Source organism: Scomber scombrus, chromosome 6, assembly GCF_963691925.1.
Source record: "Scomber scombrus chromosome 6, fScoSco1.1, whole genome shotgun sequence".
Lineage (NCBI taxonomy): Eukaryota > Metazoa > Chordata > Actinopteri > Scombriformes > Scombridae > Scomber > Scomber scombrus.
The window spans coordinates 11,475,186-11,497,180 of record NC_084975.1 but is presented as its reverse complement, the minus strand read 5'-3'; the positions used below and the strand labels follow the sequence as shown (position 1 = coordinate 11,497,180).

Here is a 21,995-nt window from a genome sequence, read left to right as displayed (position 1 = left end):
ACAGACTTCTTCTTCTTGCTGTTCCTACTTGTGTTTGACCATCCGACCGCCGGCGGTGGTTCACGGGTGGAGGCAGGTAGCTGTCCACGGTGCTGAACCTGAGTACCGAGAAGGAGGAGGAAGAAAGGGGCAGATCTTCCACCTAAGGCCACCTTAGGTTTGTGTCATGAACCGTGGAGCCGCGGGTTTCAGGGGCAGGGGCCACTCAGACAAACACACGGCAGCTGTCGATGAGACGCTCAAACTCGCAACCCGCAGTAGTCACGTATGCCATCATGAACTGACGGCACATGACTGCACAGTGTCGTTATGTAACTCAAAATGGGATGCTGCCAAGCAAAGCAACATACATGAAACATTACATGACAGATTGCTCCACTTGTTCTAGTGTCTTTTTGCGTTTTTGTTGGTGTAGAATTTGCATTTCTAGCACAATTAAGCCACATAGTCGGATTATAGGAACAATCTGGGCCTGTGTAAAGAAAGCTTTATTAAAGGAAACATTTGAACAGCGGGGACTCTGAGATAAGAGTAACTTGATATTCGTGAAGGAACTCTATTGCCCCCTGTGGACCTGTGTGGCCCCGCATGCTTCACGTAAATCGATGCAGAACTTGTATACATATCAGAAAGGGAAGGCTTTCAAAATCATGAGCAAGGAAGACTGTTTCAACTGTGTTTACCCAAGGTACACTTTTATGTGTATATTACTGTTTATCCACCTTTAAAAGTACCAATTATGGGAAAATCCACATGATCATAAAGACATTAACTGATTTTTTCTTGTGTATAGAAAATAAAAAAGAGTTTAAATTAGACATAAACCTGGATAACATGTTAAAGCTACTGTCCCTGTGTCCATCCATCAGAGGATATTGACTTCCACCTACAGTAAATCCACTTATAATTGTTTACTTTTTTCTGAAAATGCTGATTTGTGATGATGTGTGTTTGCCAATGACAATCACTAACCAGACCTTTTACTTACATCTGCATCATTAACCTGTGAATAATGTCAGGGCAAAAAAAGCAATGTAAAATGAGCAAAGAATTAATATGTGCAACAGAAACTGAGTCCTGTGAGTATAAGTGTTCCTTTATTAGGCTTTGAAAAGGCAGATCATGGAGGTGATACTGATTACACTTTTACTGCTGTTACTTGCCCCTTTTTTGTTACATTGACAGATGAGACACATGTCTAAAGGTGCGTATCTAAATGAGTTCCCCGGTTTCATGTCCAGGCTCGACAGAGGTGAAGGGGATTATTGGAGACACGTACATATTGACAGGAGCATCCTTCACGAATCAACACAGTGAGAATGCATATTGACTGTGTGTCAAGACCCCTTATTTTCAAAGATCCCAGCGTATTACAAAGTAAAAGCAAGAAGACCATTGTGAGTTTCTTTTACAGGCAACGATGAAGAGGAAATAGTATTATTATTCTAATGTGATTAAAGAGATGATGTACCCTGAAGGAATCCACAAGAATTAAGGGCTCTTTCTTCTTAATCAGTCTGGTTTTAATGGCAGGTTGTTAATGAAACTAGAAGAACGTTCTGCAAAAGAAGAGAGAAGAATTCATCAACATGTTGCTTTGTCAAATCAACTTTTACTAGTTATATATAAATTAAAGCAGTAAAAACCTGCTGTATTTTGTTTGACCAGGAAAACATGTTTTTGCATTATTCACTGCACATTAAAGGACAAGTTCACACATTTTTAAGCCTGTCGGTCACAGGTGCCCAAAGGAACATTGAAACACTTCTTTCTTGCTGTAATCATTCCTCCTGTTCATACTGACCATTAGAAGATCCCTTCATAATGCACTTACATGTAAGTGATGGGAGCTAAAATCCACAGTCCTCCTCCTGTGCAAAAATGTATTTAATTTATTAATTATTACTAATATGAAGTTTCAGTCATCCAAATGAGTCAAATCAAGTAGATTTTAGATCTTTCAGTGTTAGTTTTTTTAGTGCCAAAGTCCCTCTTTTTGTTACTATACTTCTATCATAGTTCAACAGTGAAACACAAAGGGGATTTGATGCTAAAAAGACTGGAAATGTGGTAGACATCTACTTGATATGACGAACTCAGACTCATACAAGTTTCAAATCAACCTTTCAATAGATTTTTGCACAAAATGACTGTGGACACACTGTAGATTTTGTTCCCCATCGCTTACATTGAAAGGACATTTGAAGGAGATCTTTTGATAGCCAGTATGAACAGGAAGTTGATTACAGTGAGGTCAACCTCTTTCAGTGTTCATATGTAGACCTCACTCTTGTTTTAGGACGGACCTGAAAAATTGTGAACCCATCCTTCAAACACAACAGATCAACACACATGCAAGTGAGTTTTAGAAACAAAAGATAATCAGGGCTTAAACATGGAGTCAATATTTTCTTTTTTCTTTTCAAACTGCAAAAAAAAACCCAGCTGTCTTTCAAAAATCCAAATGTAAAATCCAAAGTTTTACAATAAATTGATCTGATTATACAAATGACTTTTAAAACATTGATCATCATGCATTAAAGCAAATCAAACCCTGCGAGCATGAGAGTTTTTACTGTAGCAGAGCAGAACTTCCTGGTACCACCCAGTGTCACTTAGTGTTAGTTATGTATGTCCGAACATGTAACAGTCCCGTGGAACAACATCAATCAGAGCAACTGCTGAAGGCTGGCAAGACTCCTGTGTTGCTTTTATGAGCGTCCATGACCTGACGACGCCTGACAATACCACAGAGGCCACACATTTACACATGTGTTTATATACGGCTCACTGGGTCGGGCTTTGGCAGATATATGGTGGGATGGGTCACCGATCACATTAGCTGGAAATGTCTTCACTTAAATAGCGCAGCTGTTTCATTGTCAAGCACATTCTCTACAACGCAATAATATAGAAACATTGCTGTGAAACATGTATTAAATAGAAAGAAGGGGAACGTGAATATTGTAGGAGCTGTATTCATTCACTGTCATGCTGGCTTTTCTTAGCAACAGCTTAGCTGCTTAGCTTAGCTAACAGTTTGACAATGGTGGCGGTAAACAATACAAAATACACTGCTGTTTGCTTCCTTCTGATTGACAGGGAGACAGTCACATGTGCTAAAAAAAGGAGGGGGGGGGGGAAACAAAAACAAAAAATGTCACACCAAACATCTCCTCTGACGTGCAGTGAAGAAGAGGAGGTCTGAAAATTGAGTGAATTACCAGGTTGAGGGTGAGGTAGGAGGAGAGGGAGGGCTAGTGTTGAAGCAGGTAGCCGTGTCTGTACAGTGACGCACTGCCTTCAAACACCTTTCTGTTCACAGTGGGACTGACTGATGCTGACTTAGGGCTGCACACAGGTGCACACACAGACACATAAGCCGCACTGTCATATTCTGTAAACTACTGAACCAGATTCATTGGATTGTTGACTTGTTATCAACACACAAATGCTCCAGATGTGTATTTATAAATAACAATACTGTGAATAACCTGTTAAACACATGTTTTAAATGACAAATAAAGAAAATAATAAGAATACTTACACTTCATCTTCATACTCTTTTGGAGGGGACACTGCAATCACAACATCAATCCAGTCCTAAAAAGGTATAAACAATGCTTATTCGCATTTTGTGTTTGACTGAATTTATCAAAAATATGAAGTTGTCCAGCATGACAGGATCAGCAAGACAGAGTGTGCAAGCACAATCAATCAATCACGGTTGATCGGGTTACTATATTCAATAAAACACCCTGCTGTTGTTGCAACTAAGATGAAAAAAAAGGCATTTCTTTGACTCATACCCCTCCACTACTCCAAGCTCGAGCCAGAGAGTTTTGTCCTTCAGTCAATGTGGCATCAATCAGGATCTTCCCATTCACAGCCATAAGCTCATCCCCGGGTACAACGCCACCTACGAACAGACACACCAGAGACATTTAATGTGGTCAGACACCTGAATCACTCAACTGTAAACATCAGTGTTGTAGTGGGGCAGTGTGTGCAGGAAAGTCAATGAGCAAGTGTCTTTTACTGAGGTCCTGATATTGTACAAAAAGATGTTCCTCCCTGTATTTTACATAGAAACAGTAATGATGGTGTTATAATATAAAACAAAGACAGACACTTCTGACACACATTTTGAATGGAGGCCGAATTCTACTGCAAAGACAAACAAGTGCTAAAAAATCTTTAAATAAAACCATCTCTAACTGACAGTTAACTTGTTGTAAATTTAAATGAATATAATGACACATTAACTGACCGTGCTTATCTGCAGCTCCCCCTTCATACACAGACGATATCACTAACTTCCCCAAGGGAGAGTCTGCACCCCCCTCCAGAGCCAGGTCAAGCTGTCCCACCTCAAGAACAACAAACATCAAACACCATCAGTCACGTTTTATATAATTTATATCAGAGTTATCTGAAGTAAAGGAAGCCAGTTACCTTTTTGATTCTCAGCAGTCTCACATCTCGCCCGGCTATCTGGTCCGAGGAGAACTATTTTCAAAGACAGGAAGGAAGAAAAAAAAGAGGGAAAAAGCACCAGTTGCATATTAAGTAGTGAACAAATAATCCCAAGTGCCAAAATAAAGGATGGCTGCAGTTAGCTAATTGCACTGCTTAACCTGAATACTGACATACTGCTAAAAGTGAAAATTTGGTCTCAAGAGAAAAATACAAAAAACCCTTCTTTGGAACTCATATTGAAAACTTAAGAATAAAAGTAATTAACTTATGACCAATATAAGACTTTAAAGAGAGCTAATTTAAATAGGTAAAACAAGTAGCCACAAAGAACCCTGGATAACTGCAGTACATAGACAGAAGCAAGCACACACTATATTTTACTGTTACTGCACACTACCATTAGTCATAGTAATTAATATGTTATCTGAAGCAATGTGTGTAATTTTTGAATAGGATATTTTAGCCTTTCATTTGCAGCTGCTGCTTTCTTATAAGCTTTTATCTAGATATACACATTTATATGTTACACCACAGTTAATAACACTTCACTCTAAGTGGCAGTGGGTCATCTGATAAAAAGGTCATATCCACTTTTAGCAAAGATCTTTTTACTGAAAAGTTGGCTTATTGGTGTATTGTTGAGTGTAATTTCTTTTGAGGTTTGAGAGGTTATTTGTAGTCATTGTGAGATAATTGTATAACTGTTAAATGTGCCTTAAATGTTGAAGTAATGCTGCACAAAAATATTTGCAGTTAGCAATTCCTACATTGTTGTAGTGTTGATAAGATCAGGCATACAATACCATTGAGAAGGGATCAAAGTCTTCCTCATATTTCTGAAAGCCCTGAAAGAGAATCAATATGCAGCTTGTTACAATGATCAATATGTCAATAGGGAGTTAACTAACAAGACTCTCAATCTCAAATATCAGCTGGGTCAGGTGAGATTTCCTTTGACAACCTGTTCTCTGTGAAAGTTTTAATACCACGCTTGATAAATGAAAACCATGGAGACACTCAGTCATTAATTCAAAAAGAGCAGCATCTTTTAAAGGCTTCACACCTTAATTCAATAGGGACAAGAGTAATTCACAGGAACATTTGCATGCACACAGACACATACACACACACACACACACGCACTTACAGAAAACCATCCTTAATCATTCCTACCAAAGAAGACAGCAATTTTAATGTCACAGGAAAGGAGACGAAGGAAATAGAACAACACTCTCAGAGAAAGGACATGACATTCATCCAGCTACAATGACTCAGAGAGCCACTTTTCTCCCTGCAGAATAAACACACATTAATCTAACAGTTCATTTCCTGCACTTGTGCCGACATCTAACATCTAACATAAAAAATGAGCTCATTTGTAATATCTTTTTTTATTTGTTGTGGGCTGGAAACAGACATACAAACAATCTAACTGATAAGATATTTGGAATAATAGCAAAGTGAAGGTACATTAAAAGGTAAAACAAAACACCCGTCTTTCTTTTAGTAATGCACGCTGCATCAGCCCACATAGAGAGAAAAATATCAACCAATCGAAGTTTTCAATAAAACTTCATAGGCAAGTCTTTGAGGAACAAACCAACCTGTTGCCAGTAAACATCAAACCCAGTAACAGTAGTAAGGCCAGCACGTGCATACCCATACTATATGTTCATAGTGGCAAATCAATAAAAGTGCAGTCATCCATAAGCTACACAACCGGACCTAGAGGCACTGATGCAGCCCACAGAGAGAGGTCATAATGAAAAAATAAAGGAAGACCTATCATGGAGGCTTCAGTCAACCATGAGGAAGCCCTATGTGCGAGCATGGAGAGAAACAAGGTCCACGAGAACAGCATAAAAAGCACTCAAGAGTAACAAGACAGGATGAGAGGTGGTGACACGTATGGATTACTTGTCGTTTGTTGTTTGATTTAAAAGACGAGTTGTAAGGCACCATCCGTTTCAGCATTTCTGGGGGCTGAAACACAAGATCAAGAAAAAGCTTTCAGTGAACATATGAAATAAACATACACAAGCCTCTCTTCTACCCTTAAACAAGTTTCTATATAGCTTACACTAAAAAAATACTAGGTTGAAAAGCAGTGTTGTGCTGCCCTCTCTGGTTGAAAGTTTAAACAGTTTCAACTCGGTGATGGGTGTGGTCTGTTGCACCATGCTCGACAGTGATGTCACAGTGTACTGACACACCCAGAACACCTATAATATACACTACCGGTCAAAAGTTTTAGAACACCCCAATGTTTCCAGTTTTTTATTGAAATTCAAGCAGTTCAAGTCCAATGAATAGCTTGAAATGGTAAGTGGTGAACTGCCAGAGGTTACCCAAAACTGAAAATTATACAAAAACACTTAAAAATGTAGGTCTTTCCTACAGAGGAATTGCGGGAAAAAAGTCAATGTGTCAGTGAGTACAGCTTCCTTCACCATCAAACACTGGGGGAAACTCTGAAAGGACGAGGTCTGGCAGACCCAAAGCCACAACAGAGTTTCTGAGAGCCAACAGCTTGCGTGATAGGCGGCTCACAGGACAACAGCTTCAAGCACAGCTTCATAGTGGTCGTAGTAAGCAAGTCTCAGTTTCAACTGTGAAGAGAAGACTTCGAGTTGCAGGTTTGACAGGTCGAGTTGCAGCAAGAAAGCCATTGCTAAGACATCAGCATAAGAAGAAGAGGCTTGCCTGGGCCATGAAACACCACCAATGGACTACTGAAGAATGGAAGAAGGTGTTATGGACTGATGTATCAAAATGTAAAATATTCTGTTCATCACGCAGGAGTTTTGTAAGCCATCGAGTAGGCGAAAGGATGGTTCCTCAGTGTGTGACATTAACTGTCAAATATGGAGGAGGAAGCATGATGGTCTGGGGCTGTTTTTCTGGATCCAGGGTCGGCTACCACAGCATTCTGCAGTGCCATGCAGTACCCTCTGGTATGCACGTAGTTGGTCAGGGGTTCATCTTACAGCAAGATAATGACCCAAAACATAAGTCCAAGCTATGCCAGAACTACCTTAGGAAAAAAGACCAAGAAATGAAAACATTTTTTCAATAAAAAACTTGGAAAAATTGGGGTGTTCTAAAACTTTTGACCGGTAGTGTAGTTGTTAGCAGATATGATTGTTTATTGATGTATTTGTCAGTAACTATAATTCCTCTTGGGGGCTGTAAATAGATATATAAACAGATGTCCTCATAGTCATTATAATTCTAACACACAAACACTGGAAATTAAATTAAATATGTCCTCATATCTGCATTATGTATCTATAAATAATGTGATGGAATAATATATCTGTTAAAACCTATAATAAGATTATTAAATGTTATATAAATATATACTGCTTGCGAATGCCAAATAGGAGGACTAAAAGTTAAGTGTTTCCCCTTATTCTGTATCAAACAGTGGTAAACAAGAACCCTTGGTAAATCCTAGAGCAGTAGTAGGCAGTGGTCTGAGAGCCAAATCCGGCCCTGCAGAAAAAACATTTGGTCCACAGATGAAAAATGAAATTTTTACTTTCATGGTTTACATAACACATTTTAACATTATCATAATCTTCTGCAGATTAAATTAATACAGGCTTTGTGTAAATCCTAGTGAAAACCAACTCAATACATCCAACACTGCCCTTTAAAACCATTGTTTCATCATGTTATTTGAACAGCGCATGGTTCTAAAATTAAGTCTAATTAACCTACAAGGAATAACATTTTAATGTGTGAATTCTAACACTGTTTTAAGCATGATGGACCAGAACAGAGCTGTTCTCCACAAACACTAATAGGTGGCAGTCTGACGGAAACTTTGTGCGATTTTTTCCCCATGGCTACAACAACAACAACAAGTACCATGAACTTCAAGTGTAGAACAGAACTTATACTGTATTTGCACGAGTCATTTGTAACTAAATGAATAACAAAATTACTCTTCACTTCTTGTACTGATGAGAAACCTCATCCTAAACAGTGTTATAGCTCAATTAAGAATTCATTTAAGAATACATTTTATTCTTAAGTGGATTAAAAGAAATAAACAAGACATGCTCTGTGTTTCCACTATTTCAGTTAACAGGCCCCTCAGTGAAAAATCCTCCAAAACTGGCCCATAGTTGAACCTAGTTGCTGGCCCCTGTGCTACAGTACATGGCAACTGCACATGCATTCTGCAGTGATTTCTTGGATGCCAATTTAACTTAATAAAATAACACCTAAAAAACTGTAGCCCAAAGCATTAAATTATACTATTAGAGTAAGCTTGTTCACCAGCTCACATACTCTGATAACTGGGGTAAAACGTGTCAGGGGAATGTGGATGATTAATGACGTCTTGTCTTTCAGCTGATACAGTCAAGGTGCCCTCACCTCCAGCTGCTGTGGTGCTCAGCGGCTCAGTGTGTGACTGTACAGAATGCTCAGGTGTGAATATGTGACTCTATTAAATGTGAGGCAGATAGCGCTGCCGGGAAAGAGGTTTGCTTAGTTCACTTCTCTGAGTTAAATACATTTTGCAAAATAAATACTCTGCCAAGTTTCATTAAAACTTTTTGACAGGAAGGAGAAATGGCTCTACAGATTGCTTCTTTGCGAAACAGCTGGAGAGTCTCGAAGACTCGCCAGGACTTGAAAAAAAGGCAGAGATGAATCCCTCAGCCAGTTGATGACATACTGTGTCTGAATGTTTTATGGCTTTATTAAGCAGAGTTGAAGTTTTATGCAGGAAGCAGCTGATCCAAGTGTGGTGTGTTTCATACCAAGCCATCAGATCGGACTGCAGATCGGTGAGGGTCTGGTCGGTGCGTCTGCGACTGGGGCAGCATGACAGGCTTAGACATGACAGGGGTCATCTGCCGCCTCTGATTGGAGGGACTAGGAGCTAGTTGCTATTGGGGAAAGTTTTCCATTGTATTTAAACAATATGTTAATTTATTTTACAAGAGAAGAGAAAGGGAGAGAGCACAGGGAGAGAGCACAGAAGGACGTGTTTTTTTTTTTCAGAGAGCGACTCACCAAGGGGTTGCTTGAAGTAGAAACGCGACTGGCATGGGAGGTATTTCTCATTATCTGAATCAAAGTTAAAATACAATAAATCTTTCAGCCCTCTCTGACAGATACAGAGCACTGCGGGAATATCTATGCAGCACGCACCCAGACTCACACTTTCTCAGATATTACAGCATGACAGAGGTTTCAAAAGCGTTTCATGTAAAACCAACTGGATGAGTACACATACATCTTCGAAATCAGATCATCTCACATGCAACATGGGACATTCATCAGCATGCGACTTTATAAAATGAAACTCCCAGTACACGCCACACACCATGCAACACCACACTCAGTATAACAAACTGCACAGCAACCAACAGATATCAATAACAATCTACTGCATCTCTGAATGCATCTCCCTCAGCTGGAAGAAAATTGTAAATCGATGACTACCCAATTCAGTCACGCTAATAAAATGTATCCTTCTCTCCTCATGCATAAAACATGCCAGTGCTTAAAACAGAACATTCAAATAAACCATATGCATTAAAGACAATCAAGTCCTGCTGCCTTTAAATGCATTAATTCTGTGAGCCTTCTTCATATTTCTTTGAAACTGCAGATGTAATCTTTCTTCACAGATGGAAGAAAATTAACTTTGCAAATCTACCAGTTTAACACTTCTACAAGAAAAGCAAGCAGTTACAATTCAAACCAGTCCAACACATCATCTCTCTCACATGAGAATCTCTAACCTTGGGACTAGAGGGGTACGACATTTCACTGTTAGTGGTCGAGTAAATCCCTCCTCTTGGGAGATATCCGCCCGCCTCCCACTCGCTCCTGTGCTCTGGAGGACTGGGAGGGTGTTGGAGGTGATGATGATGATGATGGGAATGCTGGCGGTAACCGCTGAGGGCACCTACTCTTTCTTCAGAGTGTTGTGGGGGTGGGGGTGGAGGGGGAGGGGGAGGTGGGGGAGGAGGAGGAAGGGGTGGCGGCGGAGGAGGTCTCGGGGCGGGCTGAGGGGACGAGGGGGGCCTTGAAGACTGGGACGGAGGAGGATAGTGGGAGGAAGGTGGACGAGGGGGTTGGGGTTGGAGAGAGTGAGCGTGCGGGTGAGGGTGGTTTGGGTGAGGCCTGCGCCCCTTGTTGGTAATAGTGGATGAAGCAGAGGGGGGTTTCCTAGAATTGGGTGGAGAAGGTGGTCGGCGCTGTGGAGATGCTCTGGTGGGAGGGGGAGAATAGTTGGGGATGGTAGGGTTCAGCTTGGGTGAAGGTGGAGGGAGAGGTAAGGGAGGGGGAGGCTGGCTAGTGCTGGGCTGGGTGGGGGCAAGTCTCTTCAGAGGGCCCCTCAGACTCTGATCCACCTCATCCAGGTTAATGTCGTCCAGATCAGTGGTGGCCAGGTGGAGACCGCCAGGGAAACGTTTGACCTTGGGCTCAGAAGCAGGAGAGCGTGGCGGCGAGAGCTTTAAGTCACAATTAAACAAAAAAATTACTTGTTTCACCTTACGTGTTACCTATCCTGATAAGCAGACTTTTTTAACGTGTCACACAATCATCAGGAAGCAGACGCACCTCAATATATACCTTATGGTACTGTATGTAGCTTTTTGGGGTTAATGTGATTAAATAACACCCAAAATGTGCTCCTAATTCTTCTTTCATTCTTTATGACCATGACAATAAATTGTATGGTTACCGGATTTGCGGTTGAAAATATTTACAATGTACAGCACACTCTATTTTTCTGTATCAGAGTGGATGGAAGGAAAACATTTTCCCACATCTTTTCACTCAGAAACATCAGTTTTTTCCCCCATAAATATGTTGAACTACAGATGAGACACCAGCTAAACATGGTGAGGAGTTAGCATCAATAATCAAAATCAATGATTTAGTATGCTGTTAAAGTCATATCCATGTCCTTGCAACAGTAAGACATATAATTTATGACATGGTTATATAGAAAGACAAACATCGCAATAGTTTTTCTTAAAACAGAGAGGTTGTGACAGAGGAGGTCTCACTCTGTACCTCTGGGGATTCATTCTCCACACAGGAGATTTGCTCCAACCGGGTCTGACAAAGACGCTCAACCCAGTGTTGCACTTTCTCCGACTCCTCAAGGTCTTCTCTCTCTGTCTCTGAAACCTGCAGCACGCAGCATCAGACCACAGGGATCAGTTCTTCACACATACTCACTCACTCACATGCTCAGCTCTCAAATATTCAAGTAAGTAAGTATTCTGTAAATATCAAAATGTTTAATCCACATTGTCACCATCCAGTATTTATTTTTCATACTTTTCATACCTCCTGAACCAGCCTATTGATCTTCAGCTGCTTCTCTCGTTCATACATTTCTTCTTTCTCCTTGGCGAGTTTCAGCTCAAACTCCATCTCCTTTTTGTTTTTTCTCTGCTCCTGCAGTGTGTCTGTGTTGGACACTTTCTTCTTTTTCTTCTTCTTTTCACCTTTCTGAGGTTTCGTCAGTTAGTCAACATATAAAGCAGACAATTTGCCACTCCAAACCTCACAGCATGACATGCAAACATAGCTTGTGACACAACTTAGTGCGACTGATGAAGCGAAAAAACTGATGTGAATATTTAACCACCAACATGTCATGCCAACACCACACTGAACGCAGGCAGCTGACAGTACCTTGCGTATTGACGGCAGTTTCCCCTCGTATCGATAAAACCAGCCAAATGCTAAGAATGGAGATGAGCACACGTCACTCTCACCGATAAGTTAAAGTTTTAAACAAAATCTCAAGCAGTATATCCATTTGGAATAGCAAGATATCACACTAAAGAGCCATAACAGACCACTCAAAGAAGAAAATGAAAGAAACAGATTGCTCTTGTTTCTTTCAGGCACACCGAATGACAGGATATTAAAAACTAAAGAGGCAAACTGAGGTCTGAGTGATGCATAAAAGCATCTTTCAACAGCTGGATTTTGGTTGTTGGTCAAAAATTTTCATCAGCAAGAGATGATATAGAAACATTTTGGTTGTCAAAGGAAATCACACACATCTGTGTGTACGCGGGTTTGCGTAAACATCTTCTCACAACAGCTGTGACAATGCACAGCTGAGGCTCCAGACTCACTTCTCCGTCCTGCTCTTCCTCTTCATCTTCCTCTGTGAAGGAGCTGGCTTCTTCAACTTAGAGGAGAGGGCAAAAAAGCAGCACAGCACACAGAGATGACAGAAAGAGAGACAGAGAGCGTGCAGAGAAAAGGAGGGGAAATAAGGTGAAGCACAGGCAAGAGTTACTTCGACAACTCTTTGATTTCAGAACGATAAGTTCAGAAATAGAAAATTCATGCATTTTAGGGAAAAGATTCTGCTAGGTATGCTTACGAGAACTCTTGGTCTTTGGAGTGGGGGAACTTTTCATCTCAGGTGGGGGAGAAGGGCTCTTTGGGCTTTTAGGCCTGTCTTTGGTTCCCCAGTCCTCCTCCCACTCTCTGTGGTGTTTCTTCTCCATAGAGTCAATCCTACAGAGGACGCCAAAACAAGTACAAGAAGTAAAATATTGTATACATGTTGAAAATAATGCTGAAATACTACTTTATAAACAATACAGGCACAAAATTAAATGAATACTTCTCCATCTCCTTCTTATAGCGCTCTTCTTCCTCTGCAGCTTTCTGAGAGATCTCCATCTTTCTCCTGTTTAACACATGATCAATACAAAGGTTTCAAAATATAACTGTCCACTCAACATGCCACGATACAGGGCTATAAATACAATATATGTGACTTGGACCCAGTTTATGGCAGCTATTAAGATTGTCAACCCTGCCACACATGATATGCAGTCCGATTATTCAGCTCCCAGATATTTCACACATCAAAGCAGTGAGGAAATCAAGTCTGTCCTCTTAATTTAAAAAAGCCTGAGAAAAATGTGCAAATGATGAATTAAACTGAATATGGATCTATATTGTGATGTAACTACAGAGCAACACAAGCTACGGTACTCCATTAGATGAAAAATCTTTCTACACTTTCTTTGTACATGTTTGTGCAGCATGTGTTCAGATGCCAGGTTGTTGATTAAATCCTTTATTCTCTACAAAGTTGCGGAGAATCTAGTTTTGCTGTCGTGTTGCAGGGCAGGTGTAAGGTGCCCACGCAATGTCCTTCGTGTATTTGAGGTATTTGAATTCAGGATGACAGGAGAGGTTTAATCCATCAGAAAGTAAAAGCAGAGAAGCAGGCTATCTACAGAATTTGGTTGGCACAGACTGACAGATGAGGTTTGACACAGAGTGTGGAGGAGGCTGCCTCCTCTGTGAATGCAAAGAGGGGTATTTGGGACCTCATCAAAATGACAACAGTCAGTCAGTCCTAGATTAACAGGATCTTTGTATTATCCAAGCTGATAGATAGCTGGACTGTGAGGATGCTCTTGAGGTCAAACTGTGTCAGACAGATCTACTGGCACACACCATGCTGCATTTCAATATAGCTGTGTCAAAGTGTCATCATTTTCCTCAGACAGACTTGCTTCTTGGCAGCATAGCCATTCATAAGTCATTCATTAGTCGTTCATTAGACGTCCATTAGTCGTTCATTAGTTTTCAAAAGAAATTCTATCATTGTCACTGATGACATCTGAAAGGGGTGAATGTCATCAAATCAATGTTATTCCAGACTGAGTTAAATCCTGTCCATGTGCATTAAACAACTGTTAATGATCATTAACATAAATGTCTCTCCACCATATCTCTCTGTATATAATGTCATAAACTATGAAGTGTATATGACGTGACCACAAGACTGTTATTTACACAAGTTCACTCACTGCCTCTCCTTCTCCTGCTGCTCTTTAAGGATTTTGTTGGTCTCCAGTGCCACCTTCTTCTGATGCATCAGCTCCTGTCTTTCAAGCTCCCTGCGGGCCTCCAATGCCAAACGCTCCTCATCTGTCATAAACAATTCACTGCCCTGTGAGAGTGACAGCAGACAGAGAGGGTAATCACAAAGAGACATCATGCATAAACAGGGGTCCTCAAACTTATTTGGCAGGCAAGTCCAAAATAATCCCCGGGAGTGGAGATGACTGCTTTTGTCACATAACATGTATATTATTTGCTGGCAGGTACAAAAACTTATATAAGAACATAATGGAAACTGCACTGTATGTTTTCATACTTATTTATCTGTGCAGCATTCCATATTTATGTAAACAAATAACTGTCTGTCTCATTGGAGGCAAAAGAAGAATAAGACACCACATAAATGATTATTATTTTTCACTTTGTGACCTAAAAACAGTGGTTATCAAATTTTGGAACGCAGTCATCAATTTTAATAACTCATAATGGTGGATGTACTGTTCGTGTCAAAGGCAAGAAGGACACACACACACACACACACACACACACACACACACACACACACACACACACACACACACACACACACACACACACACACACACACACACACACACACACACAGAAATAAATAACAATAACAAGACAGGACAGCTTGTCTCAGTTCCACAACCCTCATCACTGTATCCCAAGGTACACAATCTGGTGAGTGACTTGACTGATGATAAATGTTCCTCTTGCAGACAGTCAGAATGAAGCACAGGCTAAGTAATGTGATGTCTCCAAAACAAAACAAAACAGTTCATTAATCTGTGCTGTGCAGGAATGCAAAAGGAGTGAGGGCAGATGTTGCACTCTCACATCCATAACAGATGATTCCTTAACTGCTTTACTTTCTGAGACAAATACTTTTCCTCATAAATTGATTTATTATCAAATGTGAATTAAGCAAACATCATCTGTCTCCCAGGATTTTCCTGATCAACATATTATTAAGGGATCCCTTTAACAATATGCATAATGATTTTAGCCATTTTTATACAAGGATTCCTAAATTTAAACACTTTATACAGGATTATAGAGTTTTAAAGGGTTGAGAAAAGTTTCATGTCCAGATATAATCATCTGTGTCTTAATGGCACTATCTTATCTTCCATTAGTGTGAAATCTTGTGTCTTTAGGTGAATACAACCATGCTCTGCTCAAAACAAAAAATGTATAAGTTAACATTGCAGTGGGTACATTGATACACATATACAGTGGGAAAGTACTTACAGCTCCTGTCAGGACAGTAATAGTCAGACTTCTGCTGCTCTTCAGGACTTTCACAGCCTGGAAATATAAAAGAAGACAAAATGCCATGACATTCGGCATTTACAACAATACTTAATTAAGAATATTAAGTGGAACGTGATAACAGTCTCTTAGAAAGGCAATACTCCATATTAAGCAAATTAGCTTGTGTGAGGTATGTTTAATGCATATTTATCAGGGTGTGAAATTATCACCAGCTCCAGGCAAATAGTGCAAGCTCTCTCACTCAGCCCTTTTGGCAAATAACCAACTGTCCTTGACTGATTTTTTGACAAAACTATTTGGCTGGTTAAACACCAATTTATCTGTTCAATGAGTAAAGCATCAAACCAACCCCAGTAGTAATGAGGTGTGATTCAACTTCTATTGGCATCACAAGCAGACTTATAGCTGAGGCTTTTATGGTTTGTATAAACAGACATAATTTTGTTTGACAAAAGTTTGGAATCTATGCAGCCATTGTTGCAAGTGGGCAGATAATTACATGTTCTATCCTAATGGTGACCATTTAAAAAAATGTACCTCTCTGTGGTCCGTATTGGTGAAATCCACTCCATTTACTTCCACGATCTGGTCTCCAACCTGCATTTTGGGGTGAAACATACAGTAGTTGCAGTGAATGATGGGTGATGGAGGTTCATAGAGGTGTTTGAGCCCTCACCTGAAGCCCAACTTCTGCAGAAAGGGAGCCTGACTTGACGTTACTGATGTAGATGCCAGGTTTCTGTGACGGTCCACTGGAGATGCTAATGCCCATACCCGTGGTACCCACAAGGCTAAGGAAAACCTTCTTCTCTTTGATCTCCTTCCCTCCAAGGGACGTCAAGCCTGCAATGCTGCTTTTTTTCTCCTGGGCGGTACGGAAAGAGAGAAGAAAAGTAAGGAAAGCTGCTGATGTAAAACATCTTTTGAAAATATCATGCACCATAATACTGTGTCTCTTACCCCAGACTCAGACACAAACTGGTCAACAAATTGCCACTTGAGGGGTTCATCTGAAGAGCTGGAGAAAAAAGTAAAAGCAATAAGGACATTGTGATTTCTGCACAGTGATATCATCTAAATGCCCCCCCCCCAAAAAAAAAAAAAAAACAGTGGAGCAATATTTCAAACAACAATAAATGAACAAATGAAAACCCTACCAACAAACTAATCATCTTACCTTTTTACTGGAATCATCCCAACATCTACATAGATGAAAAACAAACAAAAAATCAAATAAATGATTCCACTGATGTTAAACAATGCTGACTTTCACACATGTCAATCATGCTGCGATTTGTGTTTGACATACGTCTGACTTTGAGTGACACAGTCTTCTTCGTCTTGATGAGACTGATGACCTCCTCGTGGATACAGGAGGAGATGGAGTATCCGTTGATGCGAACAATCTCATCGCCAACCTATAAATCAACACAGGATGAGATATTATGGATTCCAATATATCAAGCCAGATTACAGATGAAGGTATTGCTACTCCAGCAATTTACATCCGTGTCTGCTGAATATATCAGCCATGATATGATTTATTGATCTGTGTGAACCATTTACATTTTAATGCCTCACTTTCTCCATATTTTTTTTATGCAATATATAATACATGTTTGAAATAAAGTAAATATGCTTGTGAAAAAAAATATTACTGCTCAAATACTTTTTTGTGAAAACATACAACTTGTACACAGTACAGACAAGTGTTGACACATACTGCTGCAAAGACATTTCCACTATTTTAGACAGAAGACCATCCTCACTTAAGATGTCGTTATGAAGCCCGCTGTAAGTCTGTTACAATAAACAACGACTCAGTGACGCACAGGGAACATTTGTCTGATCTCTATCAATCTAAAGGAGTCTGATGAGGATATTAACGTTTTATTTTATGACAGGAGCAATTTTCTTTGTTTAATATCCCTATGGGTCAGACTGAACCAGAAGTGACAGACAAGAAGTTCACAGAAGTTCTGTGAGAGTTTAACTAAAATGGTGTTTCACACCCTCTAGTGGACTCTGGTCAGTAATCTGAGACACTGATACAATGACACATGGGCACAAAAACAAATTCAATTTAATTGACTGTCTAGATACAATAATTGGTACCCTGCATGATCTTCATAATAACAAATATACTGATTAAGTTAATTATTTTGATAATTACATACAGTAACGTATATATATTAGTCACTTTTTGCTGGTTACAGCTTCATACAGACATTGTTACTAATTTTCTGACATTTCATACACAAAGTGATTGATTGAGAAAAGTTGGTTGTAGAAATTAATACTACTACTATAACTGAAAATAAAATAATGATTTTATATAGCTCTTTTTTATTTTAAGCAGCATTTACAGACAACTTTCAAGGACAAAAAGTGGAAAACATCACAATTAAGTGACAGATACATACCTGAAGGCCGACATTCCCAGCCTGACCGTCTTTAACAATCTGTGAGATGTAGAGACCACAGCCATACTCCAGCCCTCCGCGGACACTCAGTCCCAGTCCATCACGATTCATCCGATCCAAACGCACCTCTTTGAGCTTCCTGAATAATAATAATATAGGATATATGAGGCATGTAACATTTAACAAGTGACAAGGGAAAAAATACCAATAAAACAAGGAGCAGACATATGGACGCTCAGGGATACTATGGTATAAATTACATTTTTGCAGGCTGTTTTTATAATGAAAGTACATTTTTAATGTGACACAAACCAGTTACACAGCAGAGTCAGGACATGAGTGTATACTGTACTCACCGTGACCTCTTAGGGGTTTTCAGGTCGTACTCCACCTGGTGTTTGAGTGGGATCAGAGGTCGGATAGCATCAAACAGGGGCAAACGCTTTGGTTCATTGATTACCAGCTTCAAGTCCCCAATAAGCACCGGCAAATCCATCGACCTGGGAGAGGAGAGGGGTGATAATCAAGTTTTTAAGTTCAAGTTTTAGTTTCTGGCAAGATACAAAATACAAAAAAATCTCCAAGTCAAGACTGAGTGACTTTCTACAGCGAGAGTAATTGTGAGTTTATGTTAATTTGGTGCAAGACAGGATTTGTAGTGACATTGCAGTATGTACTTAAAGTGAACCAAAACAAGGACATTAAAATATTTAATATTTTTGAATATGATTTGTAAATGACATTGGCTTCAATAAAATGAATTAAGCATAAAATGCACAGGGGGTATTCAAAAAACGTACTAACAATGGCTTTCAGAATATCTTTTCAACCACAGGATAGTTACCCCTAATAATCTATTTCTGTATAAACAAAAGCATATAAATATAATATCTAAATTCTGATGGAAAAGACAATCCAATCACCTTTCTTTCACAATTCATAAGAAAGGCAACTAGAACATCAATTAAATCAACAAAGTAAAAGCTGCTGTATAAAATCTGTCCAGCTGGCCTCCTCCTTAAATTATTAATAGGTGCCATTTCAGCCCTGTTTGCAGGATGGTCATAATAAGAGCTTTTGTGAATAACTGGCCAGGCTTGTCGGGGCACAGTGGAAACTGATCAGCGGCTTAACTGAGGGGACTGCAAGGCTGTGGCTCAGTACAAAGATTAATTGAAACCTAGACCTGTAGCCCCCGCCCCACTCATCCCCTCTTAGCCGTCTAAAACCAGGCTGTTGTCAGAAACCCTGAAGGATCACACAGTTAAAACAGCAGGTGTGCAAGATTGAGTGCTTTTTGGAAATGAAAATGTTGGAGAGATGTTAGTAATAGTTGAGCCAATGTCTTGAGTTTTCCTGTTTTGGGTTTTTTTTTGCACTTATATGTGCACTACCAAAATCCAAAATTGGATTAATTAATAATATGTGTTATCAATAACGGTATAAAGTACAAAGTAAAAAATATTTATGATCACATCACAATCCACTGAATAAACAACAGGATATAGGGTGTGAATATAAAAATGGCACGAGACAGAACAACAAGCTCCTGAAGTGTGCACACACACACACACACACACACAATATAACCACACCAACCAGAAACAGATGGTACTCACTGGTGATACATGCGGAGGACATCGTATAGGTAGTCCTTCTCTGCCTCATTCTCAATCAGCAACTCCACCTGCAAGAAGACACAAACATCTGGTGCCATCCGTATTCACACTACTGAATCAGAGGAAATGTCAGCCCTATGGCACATACACACTGTACTGTACCTCTCTCCTGTGGTCCTTTCAACGCTACAGGGGGTATGCCTGTGTGTGTGTGTGTGTGTGTGTGTGTGTGTGTGTGTGTGTGTGTGTGTGTGTGTCTGTGTCTGTGTAGGAGTCATACAAACCTGGTGGTGGCTCAGTTGCCGCAGGATGGTTTTGAGGAAACGCTTCGGCCACTCACTGATGTAACACATTTCATTCTTTCTAACTAAATCTGTCTCAAGATAAATTGCAGGACTCACCATCAACTTGAGTCACTTCTTGGTTTTTTTGTAAATCGTTGTGAGTAGTTAAAACTATGCTTGTTTGAGGATAACGAGGCCTCTCGGACTAAAGCAGGTGTAATGGGCTGCCCTTCTCCGACCATCAAACCACTGGGAGGGAATAATGGCAGCACAGCTAAAGAGGCTGCAGCAGGAAGGTCAGCAGTGTCATCTTACATCTTAGAAACAAACAGAGGTGAACATTCACCCCCAACATTCTCACACACACACACACACACACACACACACACACACACACACACACACACACACACACACACACACACACACTCTCTCAGCAGTGTGTACTCATAAACACTGTACACATAGGACACCTCTGTATCATTTTTATGTATGGAGTAAAGAGTATGTGGATAAACTATGACTCACTGCAGTAATAATACATTTTATGCTACACTGCGTGGGCTCTGCTGTGAGGACTCTGTTGAGGTGTGCGTGACATTGTGTTTATGACCATCATAAACTCCTCTCTTGCTCAGAGAAGCCACTCCTGCAGCCTGAACAACACGCAGACTTTGGCACCATAAACCAACAGGGTAAGAGATTACCGGTTATGCCCATTTAGGAAAAGTGCAAAGTCTTTTTTAATGGATTCAGATTGTTCACATAATAAGTTACAATGAGGATGACTAGACCCTGAAACTCCCAAAAACAAATCAGCCTTTAATTAACACTTTGAAAAGACGAGACAGATAATAATGCAGTTCTTCAACAACTCAACTGATACACGCACAGTGACCATGACAGAGTGCCCAGAAGAAACAAAGCCTGATTGTGCCGTGTTGCACCCACAGCCACTAATTAAACCCGTAAATCTCCCCATCTATTCCGCTCAGCTGCTCATCTCTGACACAGTCTACATTATCTAATGCTAAGTTGCCCTTTGTGAAGAGCCAGCAATATGGGACCCTGCCTGCCTACCACACAGCCACAGATGGCTGTGTGGTGATCCCTACATACTCTGGGGCTGAAAACGCCCTAAACATATCATGTTCCCTTCCTCTGTTATCTTTTACTCTACCTTTTAAGCTACCTTTTCAGTGCTTTATCTGTCACTGTGACAGAGTAATCATATACATCTAAATAACATTTATTTCATCATTGTTTTCACCTCAGCTTTGTTTACCATAGTAAGAACAAGTGAGCAGGTCAGATGAGGAACAGGTGCTTGGAATAAACTGTAGCTCTAATTATTGTCTTTACAGTTTTACATTAAATTGTGTAAAATTAATTCGCCCATTAATGATCATCACTCATGTGAGGTCATTTTTGGAAAGGTAATGGGAACTCAACTAAAAATCCATAAAAAAATATAGAAAATCCAAGAAAAGCCAACAGGAAAACAGGTTAAGTTCTATGAAAACCAATTCATTGAATAGCAATTGTAATAGTTGTGTCTATATTTCTCCTACAGGCTTTATTAAGGTAATTAATTATCGTTTTAAACTTAAAGCTACTACAATACAATCACTAAAATATATATTTGACTTACATGTATATGAAATTTGTGTTACTATTAAAGCAACATCCTTTTAGGGCTTATTACTGTATGATAATAGCTTGTGTTCCTTTTTCCTGAGGCCTGTCTGCGCCACTCATAGACATACACCTGCGCCCCTTACCTGTACATTTCACCCATTTAAGCAAGAAAAAAAGATTATAAATACGAAAAAGACGATGTTTTCATCTTACCTTATGCCGAAATTCCCGAGCAACTTTCCGCTCCATCGTCAGGACACAGCAGCCAACAGCAGCCCGAAGTGAAACGCCTGTGTCGGTGAAGTTTGACAGGACTGGACCGGGGTCAGTGCGTCAAGCTAGCCGTGGTAAGCTGGTGGTCGCTTCCGGTTAAGCTTCCGGTT

General features: G+C 40.0%; 1 protein-coding gene across 1 annotated transcript; it reads right to left on the bottom strand.

Moving 5' to 3' along the window:
• Positions 1 to 1,084: 1,084 nt before the first annotated feature.
• Positions 1,085 to 21,973, bottom strand: ush1c (Usher syndrome 1C). The gene is made up of 20 exons (XM_062421630.1): positions 21,826 to 21,973; positions 19,691 to 19,758; positions 18,428 to 18,571; positions 18,072 to 18,210; positions 16,958 to 17,066; positions 16,826 to 16,850; positions 16,609 to 16,666; positions 16,325 to 16,513; positions 16,186 to 16,245; positions 15,625 to 15,681; positions 14,316 to 14,458; positions 13,112 to 13,177; positions 12,866 to 13,002; positions 12,612 to 12,667; positions 5,283 to 5,324; positions 4,456 to 4,509; positions 4,271 to 4,370; positions 3,810 to 3,919; positions 3,548 to 3,603; positions 1,085 to 1,559 (listed from the first exon to the last, which is right to left on the bottom strand). Exons 1-20 carry the CDS (start codon positions 21,859 to 21,861, stop codon positions 1,547 to 1,549), a joined length of 1,662 nt encoding a protein of 553 aa, XP_062277614.1. The 5' UTR covers positions 21,862 to 21,973; the 3' UTR covers positions 1,085 to 1,546.
• Positions 21,974 to 21,995: the final 22 nt, after the last annotated feature.